The sequence below is a fragment of the Anabrus simplex genome, chromosome 3 (genome assembly GCF_040414725.1).
Source record: "Anabrus simplex isolate iqAnaSimp1 chromosome 3, ASM4041472v1, whole genome shotgun sequence".
Classification (NCBI taxonomy): domain Eukaryota; kingdom Metazoa; phylum Arthropoda; class Insecta; order Orthoptera; family Tettigoniidae; genus Anabrus; species Anabrus simplex.
In genome coordinates, this window is record NC_090267.1 from 120,847,571 (window position 1) to 120,870,071 (window position 22,501).

The window sequence follows — 22,501 nt, forward strand, 5'->3', positions numbered from 1 at the left end:
GTAATGAGCGAACTTTGCACCATTATGGAAGTCCACGCCCACCCATTCTACGAGCTTTAAAAAAGTTTGCAAAGAAGGCGTGATGGATACGGGTATCAGAGCCTAATAAGACTGACTACTTTTTGAAGGAAAAAATTTCAAACAATATTGAATGTAGCGTTATTCTTACAAATTGTATACCCTGTCAATGTTTTTATGATATAAAGGCGTCTAGTATCCAATATAAAAGAACTGCAATAATATTTCATTGTTTTTGCTGGAAACTTTCGCGTAATTTCAAAATTAAAGACTATGTCAATCATCTTTGAGTATGTAATCAGTACGTACCAAAATTGTCTCAAATGGTTCTGTAAATCGATTAACGTTTAGTAATATTTTCAAGAATGTTAGGCCAACTATGGTGTCCAAAAATAACTGACAATATTCTACAAATTATTCACTATTAATTTGGCCTCACGTTGGGATTTAAATTATTTCAGAACGACGTTTAGTAGACTGGTTTATCTCATGGAGTAGCTCAACAATGTAAATTGATGAGGAGGAACGATGAAGTCATTTGATCTGTGCTCTCCGACTCGTTGGCTGAATGGTCAGCGTACTGGCCTTTAGTTCAGAGGGTCCCGGGTTCGATTCACGGCCGGGTCGGGGATTTTAACGTTAATTGGTTAATTCCAATGGCTCTGGGACTGGGTGTGGGTGGCGTATTCAACATTAGAAATCATCCTAGGTAGGGCCCTCATCTTCAACTTCACAGACATGCAGGTCGCCTAATACGCAGTCTACTAGAAAAAGACCCGCGCTAGGCCTCTCCGGAGGCCATTATTATTATTACTTTTATTATTATTATTATTATTATTTTTATTATTATTATTATTATTATTATTATCTGTGCTAATATTTGCTGTTCAGTTCTTCGTGATACCTAGAAAGATAGTCAGGAGGACATGCGATGTTTTAAAGTGACCAAATTCAATTCTATTGATGGTTTTATGTTGACGATCATAATGCGAAAGGAAACTGTGGTTTTTGAGCTGAAGTGTAAGTTGACGGATTTAATAGGGCCTACAAAACTTTTTATTAAAACTAACCGCCCGCCTCTCTGTTGAAATGGTTAGTGTGATTATCTGCCATCCCCAGACGCCTGGGTTCGATTCTCGGCTCTGCCACGAAATACGAAAAGTTGTATGAGGGCTGGAACGCGTTCCACTCAGCCTCGGGAGATCCCTCGCCATTCTCGAAGTGATTATCCGTGGTTTACCGCTTCTCCTCTTGGAAAATGCCGGGATGGTACCTAACTTAAGGCCATGGCCACTTTATTCCCTCTTCTTTGCCTATCCCTTCAAATCTTCCCGTTCCCTCACAAAGCCCCTGTACAGCATAGCAGGTGAGGCTGCCTGGGTTATGTACTTGTCCTCCTCACCAGTTGTATCACCCCGACCCAAAGTCTTAGGCTTCAGGACACTGCCCTTGAGGCGGTAGAGGTGGGATCCCTCGCTGAGTCCGTTGAAAAACCCAACCTTCGACGGAAAACGGATTAAGAAAGAAAGAAAGACAAAATAAAAGTAACCTCTTCGGTACCAAGAAGAAATATGAGGTATTTGTAAACTTTTTATGATCTATTAGATGAGAGAGATATAAATGCACTAATATTTGTTTTTGAAAAATTACTAAGAAGCTATTGAGTTCTTATTCTGTTTATTGGAGTGTCCTAATTTTAATTCAGATTAATCCTTAAATGATGTGATTATTATTGACAAGTTGCTTTAAATTACGTCGCACCGACACAGAGAGGTCTTACGGCAACGATGGGATGGGAAAGGTATAGAAGCTGGAAGGAAACCACCGTGGCCTCAATTAAGGTACAGCCCCGGCAATTTTATAGTGTGGAAATTTGAAACCCCGGGTAACTATCTTCAGGGCTACCGACAGAGGGGTCCAGAGGCACTATCTCCAGAATACAAACTCACAGCTGCGCGCCCCGAGCCACACCGTCAACTCGCTTGGTAGATAATTTTGTATTTTGGCCAAGTTCAGTATTAATTTATTATCTCAGTGATAATATAGTAAATTGTACCTCTTCAAGTTCCAAAATTAAAACAATAATGTTCCAATAAACTTAGATTTATTTGTAAATACTGTAGATAAGTATCCGTTTTTCGTACGGATGTATGAGCGTGGTTAAAGTGGTTAAATTAAGGTCGTTCAATAATTACACACCTTGAAGGGGGCAGAAAAAGGGTTCGAAACGTCCAAAAATGAAGGTATCGGTAAAGAAAAGGAAGAGATCTGAAAGGCGGGAACATGAAAGCTTCTTTAGACCTCGAATGCTCTAATACCGTTGAGGTCGGAATTAGTGCAGGGAGGTCGGACAGGAAGATTTACGGGAAAAACCTGGCAACAATGCCGGACTCAGCTCGGGACACTAGGTCGTCACACAGCACGTCTCACAATAAGATATTAGAAGAGGTTTGACTATAAATAAAAATGGGATACTGTAAATAATAATAATAATAATAATAATAATAATAATAATAATAATAATAACTGAATAAGAGATGTGAATTATAAGACTACGCAAAATGAAATGTGAAATCCATACCTACTAAATACGAATATTAAATCCAGGCAATAATAAAAAGATAGAAAGGCGGAAAATAAATATATATTACGATGACGAAGATACTGAAAATGGTTGAATTAATAAATTTAAAACGCATAAGTCTTTTGGTATTAATACGGATAATCACGTTTGTCAGTTTCAGCAATACCATTGTAGCCTCCAAACACATTCCGCAGATTTACGCGCTCTTTCTTCCTGGTCTGTTATCAAACGAACAACGACGCTTTACACAAATGATGACGAACATGGCTTCACGTGATCCCTACACACGCGCGAAAGGAGTAACATATTAATTAGTGAAGGTTATCACAACCAAAAACACATGCCATCGAAGTTCAACAACAGACAGAAGAGTAATCAGTCCCAGACATGTAGGGCAAAAATTCCCCAAATCTGGGGCATATCACTACAAAATTTTCCACTGCTTGGAAACGGTGCTGTATATCAAAATCAAAAGTATCGTTTTAGTGACTTGGGATTTATAGCTATAAAGTTGCGAGATTTCAACTAAATCATTCCAGTCGTTTTTCGTGCCTGTCCAGAAAAAACGAACAAACAAACAAACACCACCTTATTTTTATTAATAAAAGCCACTGTTGCGATGGAATTATGGAGTTTACAGGCGAGTAACTGTAAATTTATTTAGGATATTTATTTTTTCTTCCGCGTGATTCATTGCGTAATGATGTTTTGATTTCCTACATTTGAGAAAGCTAGCCATCACAAATGACACCACAGGACTGGACAAACGCAAAAGGTGTGGCATCTGATCTCTGGCACCAACCAAACATTAAGAAGTGGAGATATTCTCATTCATGACACTTGGTTTCTCTATTGGTGAAAGAGGATTAAACTGGATTTTTGAAACTTGAGGATCTTTCTTCAACGTAACTAAATTTAAACAATTCATAACTAAAGAAGTCGACAAATATAGGTGTGGAAAGTTGGGTATGTACGAGTTGCCCATTAGGACACGATCACAACATTTTTGAAAAACATAGTGCTCAAATTTGGAATCCGTGCAAATCCAATTGAGTAGGAGATGTAGTTTCTTTACGAATCGTCAATTGGTACAATTCTTCGTGACGGGGAGGAATAGCATTACGTTTCATGTGGTTATTAATTTTCCAAGAATCTAGTAGTAAAACACCTCTTACACCGTCTTGTGGGAAGGACACATCTCGAAACAATGCGTTCAGGTTATCCATTGAATTTAATTAGATCTGGAGAGAACTGGAATTCGAAGCTTGGAGCACTGTCCACTATCACATATCCCACCACGCTCTGGCCATATGAGCTACTGCGAGGCTTGAAATGCAGCACGAAGTTCCCAGCCTATGCCGTACCTGTTACTGGTCTGTGTGTGTTGTAAAGTACGTGTTCTTTGTACCTGTGCTCATTTTTCGCGTTTATTTGAAGTACCCGTCATAATTTAATAGTGGCACTCACGATTCCTGCTGGTTTTTATCCCGTAAATACACATCTCGTAATATTACCCCTGTTTAGGTAGAGGGACTGATGTATTTCAGAATTATAATAAAAGCGACGGAATGCATAAAACAAAATCGCAAGGGGCTGGTGGATCACCCGGTGTTTGTTACAATAGCATTCATACACCTGTGGGTGGATCAACACTCCTTTCAGCCGCAATTACTACATCCTTACTCAGAGCCCTAAGGATTATGCAAAAGTATTGTTTTAAGTACATTAACCTGTTTAACACTACTCCCCAAAGTTCCTCAAATTGAACAATTATTTTATTCCCACTCACAAATACGAATAATGCCAATGTACTGTATGGGGCAGTTTATTTGTGTTTCTGAAGAATATTTCAGCCTTTATTCTCTAGCTTTGCAGCGAACTATTTAATCCTGGCGTAAGTTTTGGAATTAGGTACAACTATTCGTCGAGTTGACATGGTATATTACGATCGGAAATGGTAATTTTGTTCCACAATTTGGCTAGGATTAAATTAAAAACTCTCAGATATGTTGAGATGGGAAAACAATAAATAGTGGCAACTAGTGACTAAGTTGTACCATCACCCGTAGGACGAAGCTATAAGACATATAAACATAGGGCACCGAAAATCAAAACTTTCGAAATCGCTCAAATGAAACAACAACAGCATGTGCAACTTGGTGTAGATAAAGGCCCAAGGCCCTGAAGTGAAGCAATAACCGGACGAGTACTGGAATGAAAGATAAGACACATCCCCCTCGAAATTCAACAACAGACAGAAGAGTAATCACAGTCCCAGACATGAAAAAATACGAAGAATACGAGATATAGGGTTAAAATGGCATGTGGCGCTGGAAGGAACCAAAAAGGAAAATACAATATAGAGGACATAGGATGAACTAGGCTCCTAAGTAAGACAGGCGGAATAATGAGAGATTGCATGTTAAGGAAGGCCCACGTCTCTGAAGTGGAAAAATAATCATAAGATTGCGAGAATGGGGGCTATGGATGCAACAGCTGTAATAATAAATTGAAAATGTTAAAGAACAACTCCAGCACCTCAAATGAAACAAAATAAATATTATGAGATATAGGACTAGGGATGACCCAGACACCTGAAATGGAACAAATAAAGATGCTTGGTGTTTAAGAGGCATAATAGTTAGGTCATCGATCCAATAAATAAAGAATACGAGTTAGATGACTAAGAATGAATTAAGCCCCAGAAATAAAACTTTTGCCAGACTAACGCGTGAATTGATGTTTTCAACCACCGGAGCTCCTGAAATGAAACAAGAAAGTAATAATACGAGTGCTAACGCTGATCTAGGTACCTCAAATCGAACAATAAGTTATAAAGAAGATAATTATATGTATTAAGGAAGTAGCAAGCATCTGAAATAAAATATGAATACGATGAGGAAGAATACGGTATTTAGGACTAAGAATAGAAAAGAACCCTGAAATTAAACAACAAAAAATATTAAAATATTGAGAGCTAAGGAAGATCTAAGCCGTTCAAGTATAACAACAGCCGGATGAACGGAAGGCCTATGCCCGTGATGGATACGAAATATAGGGCTAAGGATGAACCAATTCCTTAAAATAGAGAACAAGGGGAATATGAGGTTAAGTATTTGAAGCGAACTAAGGAAATCAGTATTTCATATGAACTGAAATATTATGAACTTCCGTTTTTGCCTTCAGGTATCTCGCCTTTATCGTGGCCGATATAAGTGTGTTTTATGGATGGTATTATGTTAGAGTACGTCGACCTCTCTATATGCCAATATTTCCATGTGTCATGAGAATTATTGAAGCAAGCCTCTAGAGGCATTCAATATGCCAGAAGCATTAGTCAATCTTCTTTTCCCGGAGACTGACAGGCAGTCTGTCGATATCATACCACATATTCTTCGCGTCGAGTATGCCCAAGGGAGAACTTTTCTCTCTCACTCCCTGATATGACGAGTTATACATACCTCTGTTCTCTATGGCAAACTGGACGGAATGTAGGCCATTTCTGTCCCTTTAAGGGTATTTGGATGTGAAAAGAGGGCAACTATTTCGATACCGTAAGTTTAGATTACAGCCGTTCTGAAGTGCCCCTAGCGCGCACTGCATTTTCGTTAGACATTTTGCATGTACGATAGAAATTCGAAAACCTCGCACCTCTATTCTCTAAGCAGATATTTTCACAGAACCATCGAGTATGTGAGATAATTTTTAAATTTTGTTTGTGAAGACTAGAATCATTACAATCGGTGCCTTATTATTCGTACAGTTATTATGAGGGAGGAACTCTAATATTAGGAAAGCATTACCAAATGTCACTGAACATACATTGTAACTCTCATTTGTCATTAATTCTATACCATCACTGCTATGACAAACATCTTACAGTTTGACCAGATGGTAATCATTAATATGACAGAAATCCAGACGGCTATGGTACCGTGCTATGTTTATCTGCTCAAAGTGAAATGACGACCTTTGTGTGTCTTTATGAAGACCTAAAGGTAGTAGGAGATCTCGAAAGGATAATCAATGTTAAGCAAAACTGTATATTTCAAAGACTGCAACATAACGCATTATCGTATGATTAGAGCATTGCCATGGACCAATGCGACGTATTGTAGCATTTATTTCACAGTGTCAGTTGGGTCGCCGATCGTTTTCTTCACAATTTGTTTTACGTCATACCAACACAGATAGGTCTTATGGCAGCGATGGGAGAGGAAAGGCCTAGGAGTAGGAAGCAAGCAGCCGTGGCCTATAATAAGGAATAGCCCCACAATTTTTCTTTGTGTGAAAATGCGAAACCACGTAAACCATCATCAGGGCAGCCAACAATGGGGCTCGAACCCACTATCTCCCGGATGCAAGCTCACAGCTTAGCGCCCCTAATCGCACGGCCAATTCACCCGGTGTTCCCCGATCGTAAAAGAATATAAACATCGTATTTCCTCCACTTGGTATATCACGAATTTCTGCAAGTAAGTTGAAGGGGGTCTCATCACTGTGCATTATCATGGATAATGAAGCATCTCTAAACGAAAGCATCGGAGTCATAGCATTAACCATTGGCGACCAGCATACAGATTCAGCCCTTATATAACTTATGATCAACTGATAAAAGTAGGCTCTGGAAATAAAGATCACCTCTATACTTCCTCCCCTGCCGCTTATCGTGCCATAACACCAACAGTATCCAATAACCACGGCCCAATTGGAGGACATTAGGGACGATGATGTCCAATTATGGTTTCTCAAACTGCGAATCGAATACTGACGATGCCTAGGGTGCTTTTATCGAGGATGCTGCGCCAATATTAGGATACTGGTAGGAAGAGCAAGGTATATTTTACACTGTAATGTACTTCTGTTTGCAATAGTTTTGTATGTTTGTTTGTTTGTTTGTCCAACCCTTGTCCTGTTTCTGTACGGAGTCGTGTATGAGGTGAAATGAATCTGTCTTGGCGGACTTTTTTGAGCAGATGCCCTTCCTGACGTCAACCTCATCACAGGAGTTAATTAGATGAAATGTATGACGTGATATATGAAAATGGGAAGGGAGAGGGTGAAATCAGGTGCCGACACATGGCCTACTCCAGCTGAATAGCACCGTTGGGTCTGCTCAAGGCTTAACGTCTCAATCCGACGGACGAATCAGTATCAACAGCGTCATATACCCTCACTCCGTACGAACACTGCGGAGAGGTTTGGCTTACAATCTAGTGATTAGAAATTATTTACCACGACCTCCCCAACCCTGCTGGCCATCATTCTGATGGTGAAAATGTTTCCAACCAACGGGACTCGACCCGGCTAACCATGGTGTCAGACTGTTTAGACTTCAATCCCTTAACGTTCTTCTATTTGAAATAAAGTTGTGAGATATCACGAAAAGCAGTGGCCATTTTTTAAGATAACAATTACACCTAATATAAAGCTGAAATGCCTAATTTCGAACAGTTCGTTTCGAAATTAGCTCCATGTAACTACAGTTCCTACAGGTTTTGATTCACGTTTTTCAGAAAATACCCTAACTAGAGGTTTAATTTTTGGTTTAGTGTTGAAAACCGTGCAGATGTATTAAGTGATTGGGAAGATATTTACAAAAAACCATATTTTTACATTTTATGATTCGATGAATGCAAAACAAATATTATGTTTATTTAGTTATCCTTCCGGATTGAAGTGTGTCGTCGTCGTTGTTGTTGTTGTTGTTGTTGTTGTTGTTGTATATACATGGGTATCAATGCGATTTACATCGACTCCGACATGCTGTTAATTCTAAGATGAGAAAGAGACAGCAAGAGGGTTGGAAAGTGGAAATAAAGAAGGAAGTATCGTGCCTGTTCCTATGTCAGACATGCTTCCAGGCGGATTTGGTATTCAATTGCATGGTACTGGAGGTTGGCGGTAAGGGCTAGGAGGAAACAACTTTAGCAAACAGGGATAGTTGCCGACAGGTAAAACCTGACAACTTCTACGCAGCACATGCAGTGACGCCTTTCTTAGGTCGATACCTTCATTTTTCGAAGTGTCGGAACCCTTCCATTTTTCCCTCGGATTAATGTTAATAGGAGATGGTTGCACTGTTGTACTTCCTCTAAAAACTATAATCACCACCATTACCATCATCTAGAGGCAGTGAGTGTGCCTATTTCTCAGAGGTCCGGCCCGTGTGGGTGGGGGCGGTAGAATAATACCCATGGTATCTCCTGTCTGTCGTAAGAGGCGAATAAAAGGGGCTCCATGGGCTCTCAGCTTGGTTGGTGACCACGGGGCCCTCAGCTGAGTTCTGGCACTTATTCCACTTACTTGTGCCAGACTTCTGACTTTCACCTATCCCGTCCTACCTCCCTTGGTCAACTATTGTTAGTTTCCAACCGACAGTATAAGAGCATTCGAGGCCTAGGGAGTCCTTCATCTTCACGCCCGTCATGGCTCTTTCCTTCCTTTGGCCGATATCTTCATTTATCGAAGTGTCGGATCCCTTCCATTTTTTCCATCTGTCTTCCTAAAACGACAATCAGCACCACCACCACCACAACCTTTCAGAGGCCCTGGCTTATATTCTCAACAATGTCAGGTATTTGGTCGCAAGAGCAAAGAACCCAATAGACTCGTTCTGGAACGCGTTTGTTGAAACCTTTGGGATATTTGGTAAATCATAAATAAAAATTATGCTTAAAAATCACAAGTAAATGTATTATTACTAGGGAAAGGAATTTGAGGCTTGAATAGATTAGAATGCAAAGGTATTTAACCAAAGCGCAAGTGTCTTCTACCCGCATAACGGTTCTGCAGTGAGATTTACATAAATATTAGCAATCTGCTATCAGAACGCCTAAAACTAATGCAATTCACCGGCAATGCTGTAGAGCGGCTAGAATAAACTTGCACCTTGCTCGAACACGTTTGCATTCTAAACTAGTAGTGACTAAAAATCCTTTCCTTAATTATTACCACGGCTGGATTTTTATAATAATAATAATAATTATTATATTGCAGCCAATGGCCAAAAGATATTTACATTAATACACAAAACTAGTCATCTTTGCAGAAGGCTGTCATCGATTCGCGCCGACAAGTACAAATCATGGCATGATAACGTTCACAGCTCTTACCACAATGTTCACATACACAGTCCGTGTCTGGTTGATGAAATTTCTTTGTTTTACACAGCTTATAATGAAATCTGTGTATTGCAAAGCGTGTGATCAAGTGTCTGAGCTCATATCCTCCTCCTTGCCAGTCTTTGTAAACCATTGCGTCCGTCGAGTAAAATTCGCTCTGTATGTTTCTCTTCTTTGCTCTCTATGAACTGTAGATATGTAGGTGTAATTGGTAGCGGTAGGTGACAACGGAGATCCTCTAAGTAGAAAGGTTCGCGAGTTAACTCACATACAATCCTTGAAGGCGAATACTTCGAGACACATAGTGCCTTTTTCAAAAACGTAGCTTTCACTTTTTCTAGTTGCTCGAATTGTTTCCTTTTTAGATGCTGCCATACAATTTCTAATCCATAGGTTATCACTGGTGACACTTTGAGGTCAAAACATATCAGTGCTGTTTTGATAGACAACTTATTCAAATTCTGTATGTCGTTGATGGCTCTGATTGCTGCATTTGTCCTGTCATTGATGTGGGTAGAGAAAACATTACCTCTAGTTTGTAGTGTGACTCCCAAATACTTGAAGTTCGATACATTCTTTAGAGGTCTCCCATGTACATGAAACTCTGATGCTTTACCTCCTTCCCTAAATGTCATTGATACTGTCTTTTCCTCATTTAACTGAAGTTTATTCTCTTCTGTCCACTTCACCAACGCGTCAAGTGTCTCTTGGAGTTTCTCGCTGAACCTCGAGGCAATCACGATATCGTCTGCATACATATATATGCTTGTTTCTTCAGGGATTACTTCTATAATGTCCGCCGGAGCAATTATAAATAGTACTGGGCTTAGTGGATCCCCTTGTAGTACACCGGTGGTTTGTTGAATTGGGTTGGACTTCACTATTCCGTCACTATTTTCTATGCAGCTTGAGCCAGTATGTTCTGAGTTAGTCGTTTGAGACTTGCATTACTTCTCATTAATCTGTCTAGTTTCTCCATTATGATTTTTCGGCTGATAGAGTCGAAGGCTTTGGAGTAGTCGACGAAAATGGTGTACAGCTTGCTTCCCGATCTAGTTGTACCTGCTTCAGTATCATCCAGTAGACACTTGATGGCCTGAATCGTGTTCCTCCCTCTTCTAAAACCGAATTGATCTTCTGGTAGTTTTGAATCGATTTCTCTAGTCAGGCGTTGACATACGAGTTTTGTTAGGACCTTTAGCATCGTATATTCGAGAGCCACGCCTCTATAAGCGTTTGGATCTTCAGTGTTTCCCTTTCCTTTATATATCATTTTGACTGTGGACTTTCTCCAGCTGCTTGGATCGTTCCTTGCTTAAGGCATTGGTTCAAGACATACATTATTGCTTCTTTTAGAAATTTTGATGTGTTCATTGTAGATATTATCCGGACCGCAAGCCTTATTATTCTTGGAGCTGTTTATAGCATCTTCTACTTCCTTGAATGTAAACCGTTCAGTGTCTAGGTCTTCTTCTCCCGTGGGGGTTTGAACTAGACTGTTGCAAGGACGTGTGTCTCTTGTACTTAATACGTGGCCCACATGATTCTCCCAAACCTCAATAGGAATATTTCGCGGATATTTTGGGCGTCTTGGGTTAAGAGCTTTATACGGGCATTGCTCTCCTTTCCTATCAAACTTTGTTCTTCCTGTTCCTGAAATACGAATTAGGACATTTGGAGTGACTCAAAATATTTTGCCATATTTTTACATATTTTATTCACAAGTATTTAAATAATGTATTCCATATTTTATGATTTCAAAATTATTCTTCCCAGAAAGCAATTTAAAATTTATTTTATTAGCTTCAATAATCCGAAACTGAAATGTGGTATTTCTCAGAAATATGGAAATTAAGTTCTTCTCTTTCCATGCGTTTTTCTCTCTTGCTGGCTTTGGTCTTCTCACTCAACCCACCGTGACCTATATCCTACAGGGTAAATTCTTGACCTGTGATTTTAATTTAAATTCTTATTTCCGTGACATTCATGTTTAAGCATTGCATCTTTACTTTGCAAAGATTACAATTTAAGAAAATATAGATATTTTTTATATTTTCACCATTTTTATAATTAGTCCATATTTCACTCCATATTTTGACTTTTTAGCTCATGCGCACATGTAGTCCGTCTATGTATTGTAGTGGTTAGTGTGATTAGCTGCCACTCCCAGAGGTCAGGGTTCGATTCCCGTATCTGTAACGAAATTTAAAAAGTGGCACAAGTACTAAAACGGGGTCCACTCAGCCTTGGGAGGTCAAATGAGTAGAAGGGGGTGAGGGTGGATCGATTTCCACCGCAGACATCCTCGAAGTGATTTTTGATTGGTTTCCCACTTCTTCAGGAAAATGCCGGTATGGTACCTAACTTCTTGAGGACACGGCTGCTTCCCTCCCTCTTCCCTTGCCTATGCCTTCCAATCTTCCCATCCCCCACAAGGGGCCTATCCCCGAACAAATGTCTCACGCTCCAGAACACTGTCCTTGAGGCGATGGAGGTGGAATCCCCCGCGGAGTCCGAGGGTAAAGCCAACCCTGGAGTATTAACTTATTAAAATAATAATAATAAATTAATAATGTATGTAGGCCTATATAGTGAGCCATTTATTATTATTATTATTATTATTATTATTATTATTATTATTATTATTATTATTATTGTGGAGAAGAAGAAAAATACACTGAAAATGGGAGATTTTACGGCGGCGATATCTGCTGTGATTGTTTTAAAAATAGTTTGTTACACTGTAGGGGCTGCCTGGCCGAGGCGGTAAAGGCATGCTCGGTTCGCCCTGAAAGACGTGGGTTCGAATCCCCGTCAGGAAGTCGTAAAATTTAAGAAACGATATTTCCATTTCTGGAGGTGCATATGGCCCTGAGGTTCACTCAGCCTACACCAAAAATGAGTACCAGGTTAATTCCTGGGGGCAAAGGCGGCTGGGCGTAAAGCTAACCACTCTACCCCAACACGTGCCGAGGTTAACAATGGCGGAAGCCTTTACCTTCCACTCCTCCAAGGGCCTTCATGGCCTGTACGGAGGTGGCTTTGCTTTTTTGCTTTTTACACTGTAAATTAATTTCCAACTTCAGTTTCATGTGTAAACTGGTGTGGAAACATTCCACTCATCAAAGCTTATTACTTTATATCCCAGTGGTAAATACATGACCACACGGCAACCTATGTAAACATTCTATAAACATCTAGTCGAATATTAATGCTCTGGTTCCTTACGTTCTGACTGCACTTACTAATACATGGTTCTTGTAGTGTATACCCGAAAGTGTGGTACGCTGTTTTATATCATCGTTGAGTACGTCATGTAACACAAATAATTTTGTGCCAAACTGTAGCAGCACACCTTGATATAAATGACCACGCTAGTCATGTCACATTAGGCTTGGCGGATGCAGCCGCTCTGACGGAGACGCTATCATCAATCTTGCTTCCCGGAGATCTCAAGTGTGTTTGTGCGAGCTGTTTGATATTCTTTTAGAAAGAGCTTCGTACCTACCTCATTTAATTCCAAGAGACTTGGAAAATTTTGACTTCATCTAAGAAAAATACCGTACGAAACTACTGCGTAATATTTCCAACGTTGATCATATTCTAAGTCTTTGATATTGTGTAAAAATTAAGGGATGGCCTCAAGTTTTCCTTCCAGAGCCAAATAATTATTGAAATATCTTCCATATAGCTTTTATGGAATTTAACAAAATTTATAATGGTCGTAAGTGTTCTGGCCGGCCCCGTGGTGTAGGGGTAGCGTGCTTGCCTCTTACCCGGAGGCCCCGGGTTCGATTTGCGGCCAGGTCAGGGATTTTTACCTGGATCTGAGGGCTGGGTTCGAGGTCCACTCAGGCTACGTGATTAGAATTGAGGAGCTATGTGACGGCGAGATAGCGGCCCCGATCTAGAAAGCCATGAATAACGGCCGAGAGGATTCGTCGTGCTGACCACACGACACCTCGTAATCTGCAGGCCTTCAGGCTGAGCAGTGGTCCCTTGGTAGGCCAAGGCCCTTCAAGAGCCGTAGTCCATGTTTTTTTTTTTTTGGTATGTGTTTTGAGGGGACGTATAACGAGGTGGTTATCCTCCCGTAACTCTTACCATAGGACCAAAAGGAGATCCGATCATTGAAGGATGAAGGTATCGATAAAAGGAAGTGAACGGCTATGGAAGGTGATGCATCTCGAGAACTCACAATGTTTTTTCTTTGGAACTGGAAGAGGAGAAATGTTCACCAATAGAGGTCGTATAGAAAAGATGAAATTCAGGAGAATGTCACAGGGAAGTTAAAACAATGTCAAATTGAGCTATTGGATCCATGATTTCCATTCCACTCGAGTACGCATACGTTGTCTCGGCCCATGGCTAAATGTTTATCGTGCTGGCCTTTGGTCACAGGGGTCCTGGGTTCGATTCCTGGCAGGGTCAGGATTAACCATCATTGTTTAATTTCGCGTGCACGGGGGCTGGGTGTATGTGCTGTCTTCATCATCATTTCATCATCACGACTCGCAAGTCGCCTACGGTTGTCAAGTCAAAAGACCTGCACCTGGCGATCGGAACTTGTCCTCGGACACTCCCGACACTAAAATCCATACGCCAGTTAATTTCATTTAATGCATTCTGTAATTTAAGAATTGGAAACGCGACATACGCGCAGTTTTTCTTAGCGGTATTCTGCAAGATAACGTGTGGGCTTTCTGATCATGTTGTCTTAACAGTATTCTGCTTAAAGGTTCTTACAGTGTAGGAGTGAAAGTTTTGTAGACTCAGCATAGTTGCTGCAAGAATTTTAGTTAAACGACGTAAGAGTGGGAGGATATAGACATGTAGAAATGATGTAACGCTTGTGATTATAATTAAGTGCTCAGTGAAAATATATGATGTCTACACTTGGGGCAGAGCCAGAAAATGTTGTTCTCTTACGATTTTAACACGTTATACGCCGATCTGGAGACGCCCGGGCACTCTACGTGATACTGTGTCGTACACTTTCCGTCGCACAAGATATCCTGCTCTTCCTCTTTGAGTGTCTTTTTGCATTCGTTGCATGCGTTATCGTTGTTTTTACTTCATGCCATGGTGTGTGCGTTGCCTTTGTTTATTCTTCGTGATTTAATCCCGGTTCGCGTTGGCAGGAGATTGTACGTTTCTCTTCTGTTGTGTGGTTTGTAAGTTTGTTACTTACACGGATTTTGTGTGTTTCTCTTCTGGTGTGCGATTTGTGGGCTTTGTTACTTAACCTCACTAACAGAGTCCGATCCGCCTGTCAGTTTTGGCATGAAGTTCTTTATCTTTGGATACTGATATTTGTTGTTACTGAATTATAAATTTTACCTATTTAGTGGCTACTAGATTGGTCTTTTCCTATTTCTATCTTCTTTCGTTCTTTCCCTTCTGCGTTGGCACGTCTGCCCTCCCACACTAGGCTGCTAGAATGTATGAATGAACCTAATTTTTTGGTAACAACGAAGACTTGCATTTCAGTGTCGACTCAGTTACAGAGGTTTTAAAGCTTATCAGGCTGTAGAAAACACTAGTTACAACACACGTAAAATACACTGTATTAAACAAAGCATGACATGTTTGTTCTACAAGAATATCCTCATAATCCATAAAATCATTTTAAATCATGCGTATACGTATATGTACATTATTGTTTACTTTGCACAAACTTGTCACTTCTGAGTTGTTTATGTTCTGAACAAGTGAGACCAATTATGATTGGAGTAGATCTGCACTGTCACCTTAGTAACATTGAGAACATTTCTGTACATATCTGAGCTTCTAATTGACGGTTACCTCCAGCAAGTGCGTTTGGACTGAAGCTAGTTTCCTTGTTCCGGTTATGGTTGTAGGGGGCGAAGGGAGTTCTGTAGGCGTTACTCTGTTAAATGAAGACGGGAAGGGAAGTGTTACTTTGTCATCTTAGCATTTACTCATCCACGGCATCGTGCGATGGCTAGTAATGCCAAACATTATGATAACAACGTTGACACATGAAAAACGTTTCAGACTGGGATTCGAATCTCAGCCTACAACTACAGTATCGGACGCTATCCATCCCTCCACTAAATTCATTCAACACGGCGACGCACATCGATGATATGATCACGGCAAGAGACATAAAGGAATTTAAGCTTTTCATGCCTCTAATTTTATGAGGGATTGAGTTCTGTATTCTAGCTCCTGATCTGCTGAGATGGATAGCAAGTGTTTATGATAGTGTAAAGAGACTGGGATCCGAATCTCAGCTTACAACTAGAGTATACGACACTATCCACCCCTCCACAAGATTCATTCAACACGGCGCCGCACATCGAGGATATTATCACGGCAAGAGACTTAAAGGAATTTAAAGAAATTCAGGTGTGAAGATAAGTGAAGGTTGAACTAATATTGTGCTGGTCAGCCAGCCGATAAATTGACATACAGCTACTAAAATACAGCAGTCATAGTTATCTGCCTATTACTTTTAATTATACGAATAAAAGACGAGGCCATTTATGTCATGTTTAATGTAACAAGGAACATTTTGTGTATTATTATTATAAACCCTTATTCGAAGTGGTGAATTTAGAGCTCATGGTCTTCTCTCACACTTATCCATACTTATTTAGCAGTGTACATATGAGAAAAATATTCTTAATCTTATATTTCAAACTAGAAGTAGCATGACACAAAATAACATAAGCACAACAAATATTCCTAATAATGTTATTTGCTTTAGGTCCCATTAACTACCTTCCTTTATACGGTTTTTGGAGACGCCGAGATGCCCGAATTTCATCCCGCAGGAGTTTCTTCACGTTCCAATAAATCTACCGACACGACGCTGACGTATTTGAGCACCATAAAATACCACCGGACTGAGCCAGGATCGAACTTGCCAAGTTGGGGTCAGGAGGCTAGCGTCTCAACCGTCTGAGCCACTCAGCTCTGCAATAAATATTTTAATCTTACATTAAAACATAGTTATAAACTAATTGAAATATGACAAAAAGTAACATAAAAACAGCAAACGTTCATTAACAAACACATTCACTCCACGATTCATTCACCTGGTGGCGCACATCGAGGAAATGCTCGCCGCGAGACGACTTACAGGAATTTAAGCTTTTTGTGGCTTTAATGTTATGATTGAGAGAGTTCCATATTCTAGTTCCTGAGCTGCTGCGAGGGATAGCAAGTGTTCTACCAAAGCGTGTATTATGCTTCTGGAAAGAGGATTGGAAATTAAGTTGTGAAGATAAGTACTGTAGTAGAGGATATTCTCTTTTTATTCTAAACACTAATACTGCCACATGGCGGATTCTATATTGTTCAAATTTTAGAAGAAAAAATTGACGATTATAAGGGGTAACATAAACATCATATCGTAAGGAAGAGATAAATCTAATACAAGAATTCATAGTGCATTGTAATCAGTTTAGTTGTTCTCTCGTGGCGTCAATTAGTTCTACTTTACAGTAGGAAAATGAAGGGAGGAAAAGAGTATTTATGTCTAATGCTCATGTCTAGCGGCAGCATGTTTTGATGTTATTTTAGTGGCTAATAATAATTATGTCTAACTAAGCGTAAGTAGGCAATAACCAAAATAATAGGAAACAATACGGCTTCTCTCTGCCCGACCCATTCGGTTCAGGGGGACCCGGGTTCGATTCCTGTCCGGGTCGGGGATTTTAATCGCCGCTGATTAATTCTTCTGTCCTGGAGACTGGGTGTTTGCGTTTGTCCCAACACTTTCCTCTTCATATTCATACAACATACCACACTACCGTCCGACTCGTTGGCTGAACGGTCAGCGTACTGGCCTTCGGTTCAGACGGTCCCGCGTTCGATTCCCGGCCGGGTGGCGGATTTTAATTCCAGTGGCACGGGGGCTGGGTGTATGTGTTGTCTTCATCATCATTTCATCCTCATCATGACGCGCAGGTCGCCTACAGGCGTCAACTAGAAAGATCTGCACCTGGCGAGCCGAACCCGTTCTGGGATATCCCGGCACTAAAAGCCACACGACATTTCATTACCACACTACCAACCACCACAGAAATCCGCGATGGTGATTACATCCCTGCATACAGTTTTGGCGTCAGGAAGGGCATCCAGCCGTAAAACATGGCCAAATACACATGTTCGCACCCTTGACCCCACAGGTGTGGGGAAATCGGTAGAATAAGAAGAAGAAAAATAATGCGCCTTCTCGCTATGCGCCGCTCTAGTTAGCGATGGTAAAAGTGGGTAGCGAGCACTGGGTAGATTCGAATCATTGTTTATACCCTGTCGCCTCTAGCAACTGATCTGCTACATCCCACTATCATAACAGATTGCATAACCTGCATTTAAGTTTGTTATTAACGGGTTTATCGGGAAGATAGCTGGTCTTTTACTTTCTAGAAATATTTCCAGCGCTGTTTGTTGTTTATGTGTTATGAGCAGATCTAGACATCGGATCTCAGTGATGTTCAGAAGCCAAACCTATGTAAGCTTCTGTTTCATGTCCAATACTGTACAGGTTTACCTTGATTGGTGGGCCTCTAATGTGGCCGATTCTTCTAATTTAGCTAGCGGAAATTTGTTTGGCATTTCACGTATGTCCATTTTATAAATATCTGTACTTATTCGAATTTTGTGGCAATCCACTGGACTAAATAAAATGTTTCAGATGATTATACTGACGTAAATCTACTAAACTTTAAATTGCCGTCACAAGGTTTCGAGTTTCCTAAAAACTGAAGGAATATGATTCTAGAACTACTCCACCTTCATCACATCATTTGTGATTTCTAACTATGTCAGTAGAAGTGGAATCTTAATTACTATCCTCTTAATGTTAATCAGAGCGGAGTAAATGGCCAGTGAACATATCTCTAACACGGAATACACATGCTCACTCACACATGCACGGCTTTATTCGAATTAATCAAATATACCCAGTTGACCTTAGTTCATAGGATAACACAAGTCCATTACCAAATTACTCAAGCTGGGTGTTCTCTACAACAATTGATTCTCCGGCGGTTTCCCTCACTGCGTATTACTGGCAGAGAATTGTGGTCGTTACACAATCCTGAACACTGACCAAAAGCTCTTCCTTAAGGGAAAACCCCTACATTCTCTCATATCCAATTTCGAACTTCCTCGATTATTTGGGATTATTAACTATCTCTCCCATCAACCCCACCCCGTACGTAAGCCACCAGCAGAACGAGTTTTTTAACAACACATTCACCAAATTAAACCGATAATTCAAAATTATTTTGTAGGAAGAAAATATAAAAAAATGAAAGGTGTCAATCAGTCAAACTCTCAATCATTTGTCAGTCACCGTTGATCTTCATTTAGAACTGTTACCCAGGTGATACAGTTGTTTACCAAGTTTTTTAAACAGATGATTTGAGTTCGATAGCTGCAGTCGCTTAAGTGCGGCCAGTGTCCAGTAATCGGGAGATAGTGGGTTCGAGTCCCACTGTCGGCAATCCTGAAGATAGTTTTCCGTGGTTTCCCATTTTCACACCAGGCAAATGCCGGGGCTGTACCTTCATTAAGGCCACGGCCGCTTCCTTCCACTTCCTAGGCCTCTCCTATCCCACCGTTACCATAAGGGCCATCTGCATCAGTGTGACGTAAAGCAAATAGCAAAAAAAAAGATGATTTTGTAATTTCAAAGAAATAGGAATTTTATCGAACATATTCCTTGGTAAGTTATTCCAATACAAAATTCCTCTCCATATGATCTCTTCACAGACAGCCTAAATGTCTAAAGCACGGAATGAAGTAAGTTGTAATTTCAGCTTCGTAAGACATCACCGTATCAAACGAATTTTTATCTATCTTTCTGACCTGATAGAGCATTATACCAAATTTGCGACAATCCTCGGGTTCGGAATCCTAAAACCGTCACAGTTAGAAGAGACCAAGAGTTGACCGAAAGCTGAGGAGAGAAGTTTGACACAAGAAAGTGAAATAATTACTGACCGAGCTTGATCTCCATTATTCTTAGACTGTGCTTGAAAAGATGCCTAACTCAGAAAGAGAATTTTTAAGGGAATTAAGAAACATGATAGTTAAATTAATCGTTTCTGGTTTTATAATCTCACACGAAAATTTAGTAAAATCCAGTTATCATCATTACTAATTACTTACTGATCACGTGCCGAACCCAATCCGTCCTTATTTCATACAATGTTAGCATAGCACTGTAGAGGATAATTGTGGATAATAATAATAAAAATTTTATAATACGTGGGTGTAATTTTTGCTGGCGGAATGGTATAAAGGTAGCGAGCCGCTTTCTTGTCGCGAGGCCTAGGGTTTGATTCTAGACAAAGTCAGGAAACTATTAAAATTTGCTCGAGATCTACTCAGCTTATATGAGAACCAGTGAGGGGCTATTTGGTGGTGAGACACCTGCCCAGGTTTAGAAGAAAGTCCACCGAGAAGATTATTCGTGCTGATCATGCGTCACCTCGTAATCTGCAGGTGTAGGAACTGAGCAGTGGTTTGCTTCGTAGGCCAAGGCCCATCAGGGCTTTAGCACTTGAGGTTTGATTTAGTATGTTATGTTACTTGCACTGTCAGTTTTAACATCTCACTCGGACACATTTATGGAAACTCTTCAGTCTTTTGAATCTTTTCGTAAGAATTAACAATTTGTTGGCAATTAAAGCATGGAAGATACAGTAAGCAATATTAATGTGAGTGATATTTTTTTTTTCAGTTGAGCTTCCTTCTTGTATTTCGCCTGGCGCTTCTCCATGGCTCTCTACCGAAGTTCTCCAACCAGGATAACCCAGCAGCTTTTCATCCATGTCGACATGTGAGGTAAGTCAAACCTCGTCTTAGCAAATCCACCCTTGTAATACTTCTTAATCATATTAATTTTAAAACTGTACAGCTGTGTCTGCACTGTAGTCAAAACAGGAAATATGAGGTACTTGTGGTAACTGAGTGAAATAATCCACATAAAACTAGAGGTATAATAATTATGACTCCGGTGTTAAAAGTCAATAGCAACTGAAAGCTTCTTTGTTTGCTGACTCTAACACATGGATATAGTATTCTGTCAGAATTCCCTGTATAAAATATGTAAACAATTCGAAATATCTCATTTATTTCGGCAGACACCTGTGTTACTTTACATCATCTTATTTTCTGATCAGGAATTTAATACCGAATGTTATTTCTGACAGCACGTGTTTTTACAGATGGAAGCTTCTACCAAAATCTGTCGGGATTTGAATTTTCACCGTTCGGGTATAAATTGAGCAGCTATCACTCACCAGGGTATAGGATGGATACAGAAGATTATTGAAAGAAATTCACACTATTTCAATTTCTACGGCAGGTTCAAAGATTTTGCTGTTTGTCTTGTCAACTTCTCCTAAAATTCTTAATAAATACCGAAGCTTTCCCTGAAAGAAATCTGTCATCATTACTAAATAAAGGGTAAAGGTAGGGCTCGAATCTCAAAGGCGAACACAATTTCAACTCAACGTGTGATATTTTTAAGCCATTTCTACTCACCGTTAAGCTTGATTCAGTAGGGTATGGTGTCCACCTCCGTAGCGTAACATTTAGCACTATTAGCTGCCGTCCTCGGGTGTCCGGGTTCGATTCCTGGTACTACCAGAAATTTAAGAATGGCAGGAGGGTTGGTATGTGATTAAAATGGTACATGCAGCTCACCTCCATTGGGGGTGCGCCTGAAAAGAGCTGCACCACCTCGGGATGAGGACACGAGTTTATTATTAATTGGGTATGGTCACAGAGAAATCACTGAACTAGCTGACGAGAATCTGCAACGTTGATCATCAAAGTAGGGAGTTATTCTGTGGCGTGGAATGACATTAGTAGACGAATAGGTTTGAATGGCGTTTATAAAAGTAGGAAAGATCACGATATGAAGATAAAGTTGGAATTCAAGAGGACAAACTGGGGCAAATATTCATTTATAGGAAGGGGAGTTAGGGATTGGAATAACTTACCAAGGGAGATGTTCAATAAATTTCCAATTTCTTTGAAATCATTTCGGAAAAGGCTAGGAAAGCAACAGATAGGGAATCTGCCACCTGGGCGACTGCCCTAAATGCAGATCAGTATTGATTGATTGATTGATTGATTGATTGATTGATTGATTGATTGATTGATTGATTGATTGATTGATTGATTGATTGATTGATTGATTGATTGATTGATTGATTGATTGATTGATTGACAAAAGTCTTAGGGTAACTATGGGTATGTATGGTAAGTAAGCGGTAAGTATGGTACAGACAGATAGACATTCCTTACGAAAACCTAGTGTATTTTTTATAGCTAAGGTTGGTAATGCTGCAGAAGAAGCGAGTTCTCAGAGATTAGTGTGTGTGTTATTAGACGTAAAGGGAATCTAGAATATCGATGAGAAATAAGGAGCATCGGCGGTGAAAACTATTTCAGGTGAGCTCACAAAGTGCCTTTGAATAACGTGATGTTGAAAAATATTTTTGGTACATAAGGGATAGCGCCATTTGTGGAGGAGTAAAGAACACGTGCAGCAAACATGAGCGTGGACATAGTGTGGCATGAAGGTGACAAAAGTTTCTGCATGCTCCTGTCATCTGTTACCCATTTATGGAGTTAACTTCAGAATACTGCTATTGGGGGCAGACGGACAGTGCTTTTGGGGGACAGACGGACAGACACTGCCGTTCCTTCTGTAAACAAAACCAATTCAATACAATAATTTAGTTGCTAATTAATGATAATTCATTTAACAGAGGGTATAATT

At 40.1% G+C, this 22,501-nt stretch overlaps 1 protein-coding gene across 1 annotated transcript in view; it reads left to right on the forward strand.

Annotated features, from left to right (window-relative positions):
- Nucleotides 1-22,501, forward strand: part of LOC136866682 (protein O-mannosyl-transferase TMTC1) — a 1,311,158-nt gene that overhangs the window by 746,294 nt on the left and 542,363 nt on the right. The window contains exon 7 of the mRNA XM_068226806.1: nucleotides 20,450-20,553. Coding sequence (XP_068082907.1) covers nucleotides 20,450-20,553 — 104 coding nt within the window. The remainder of the gene's footprint in view (nucleotides 1-20,449; nucleotides 20,554-22,501) is intronic.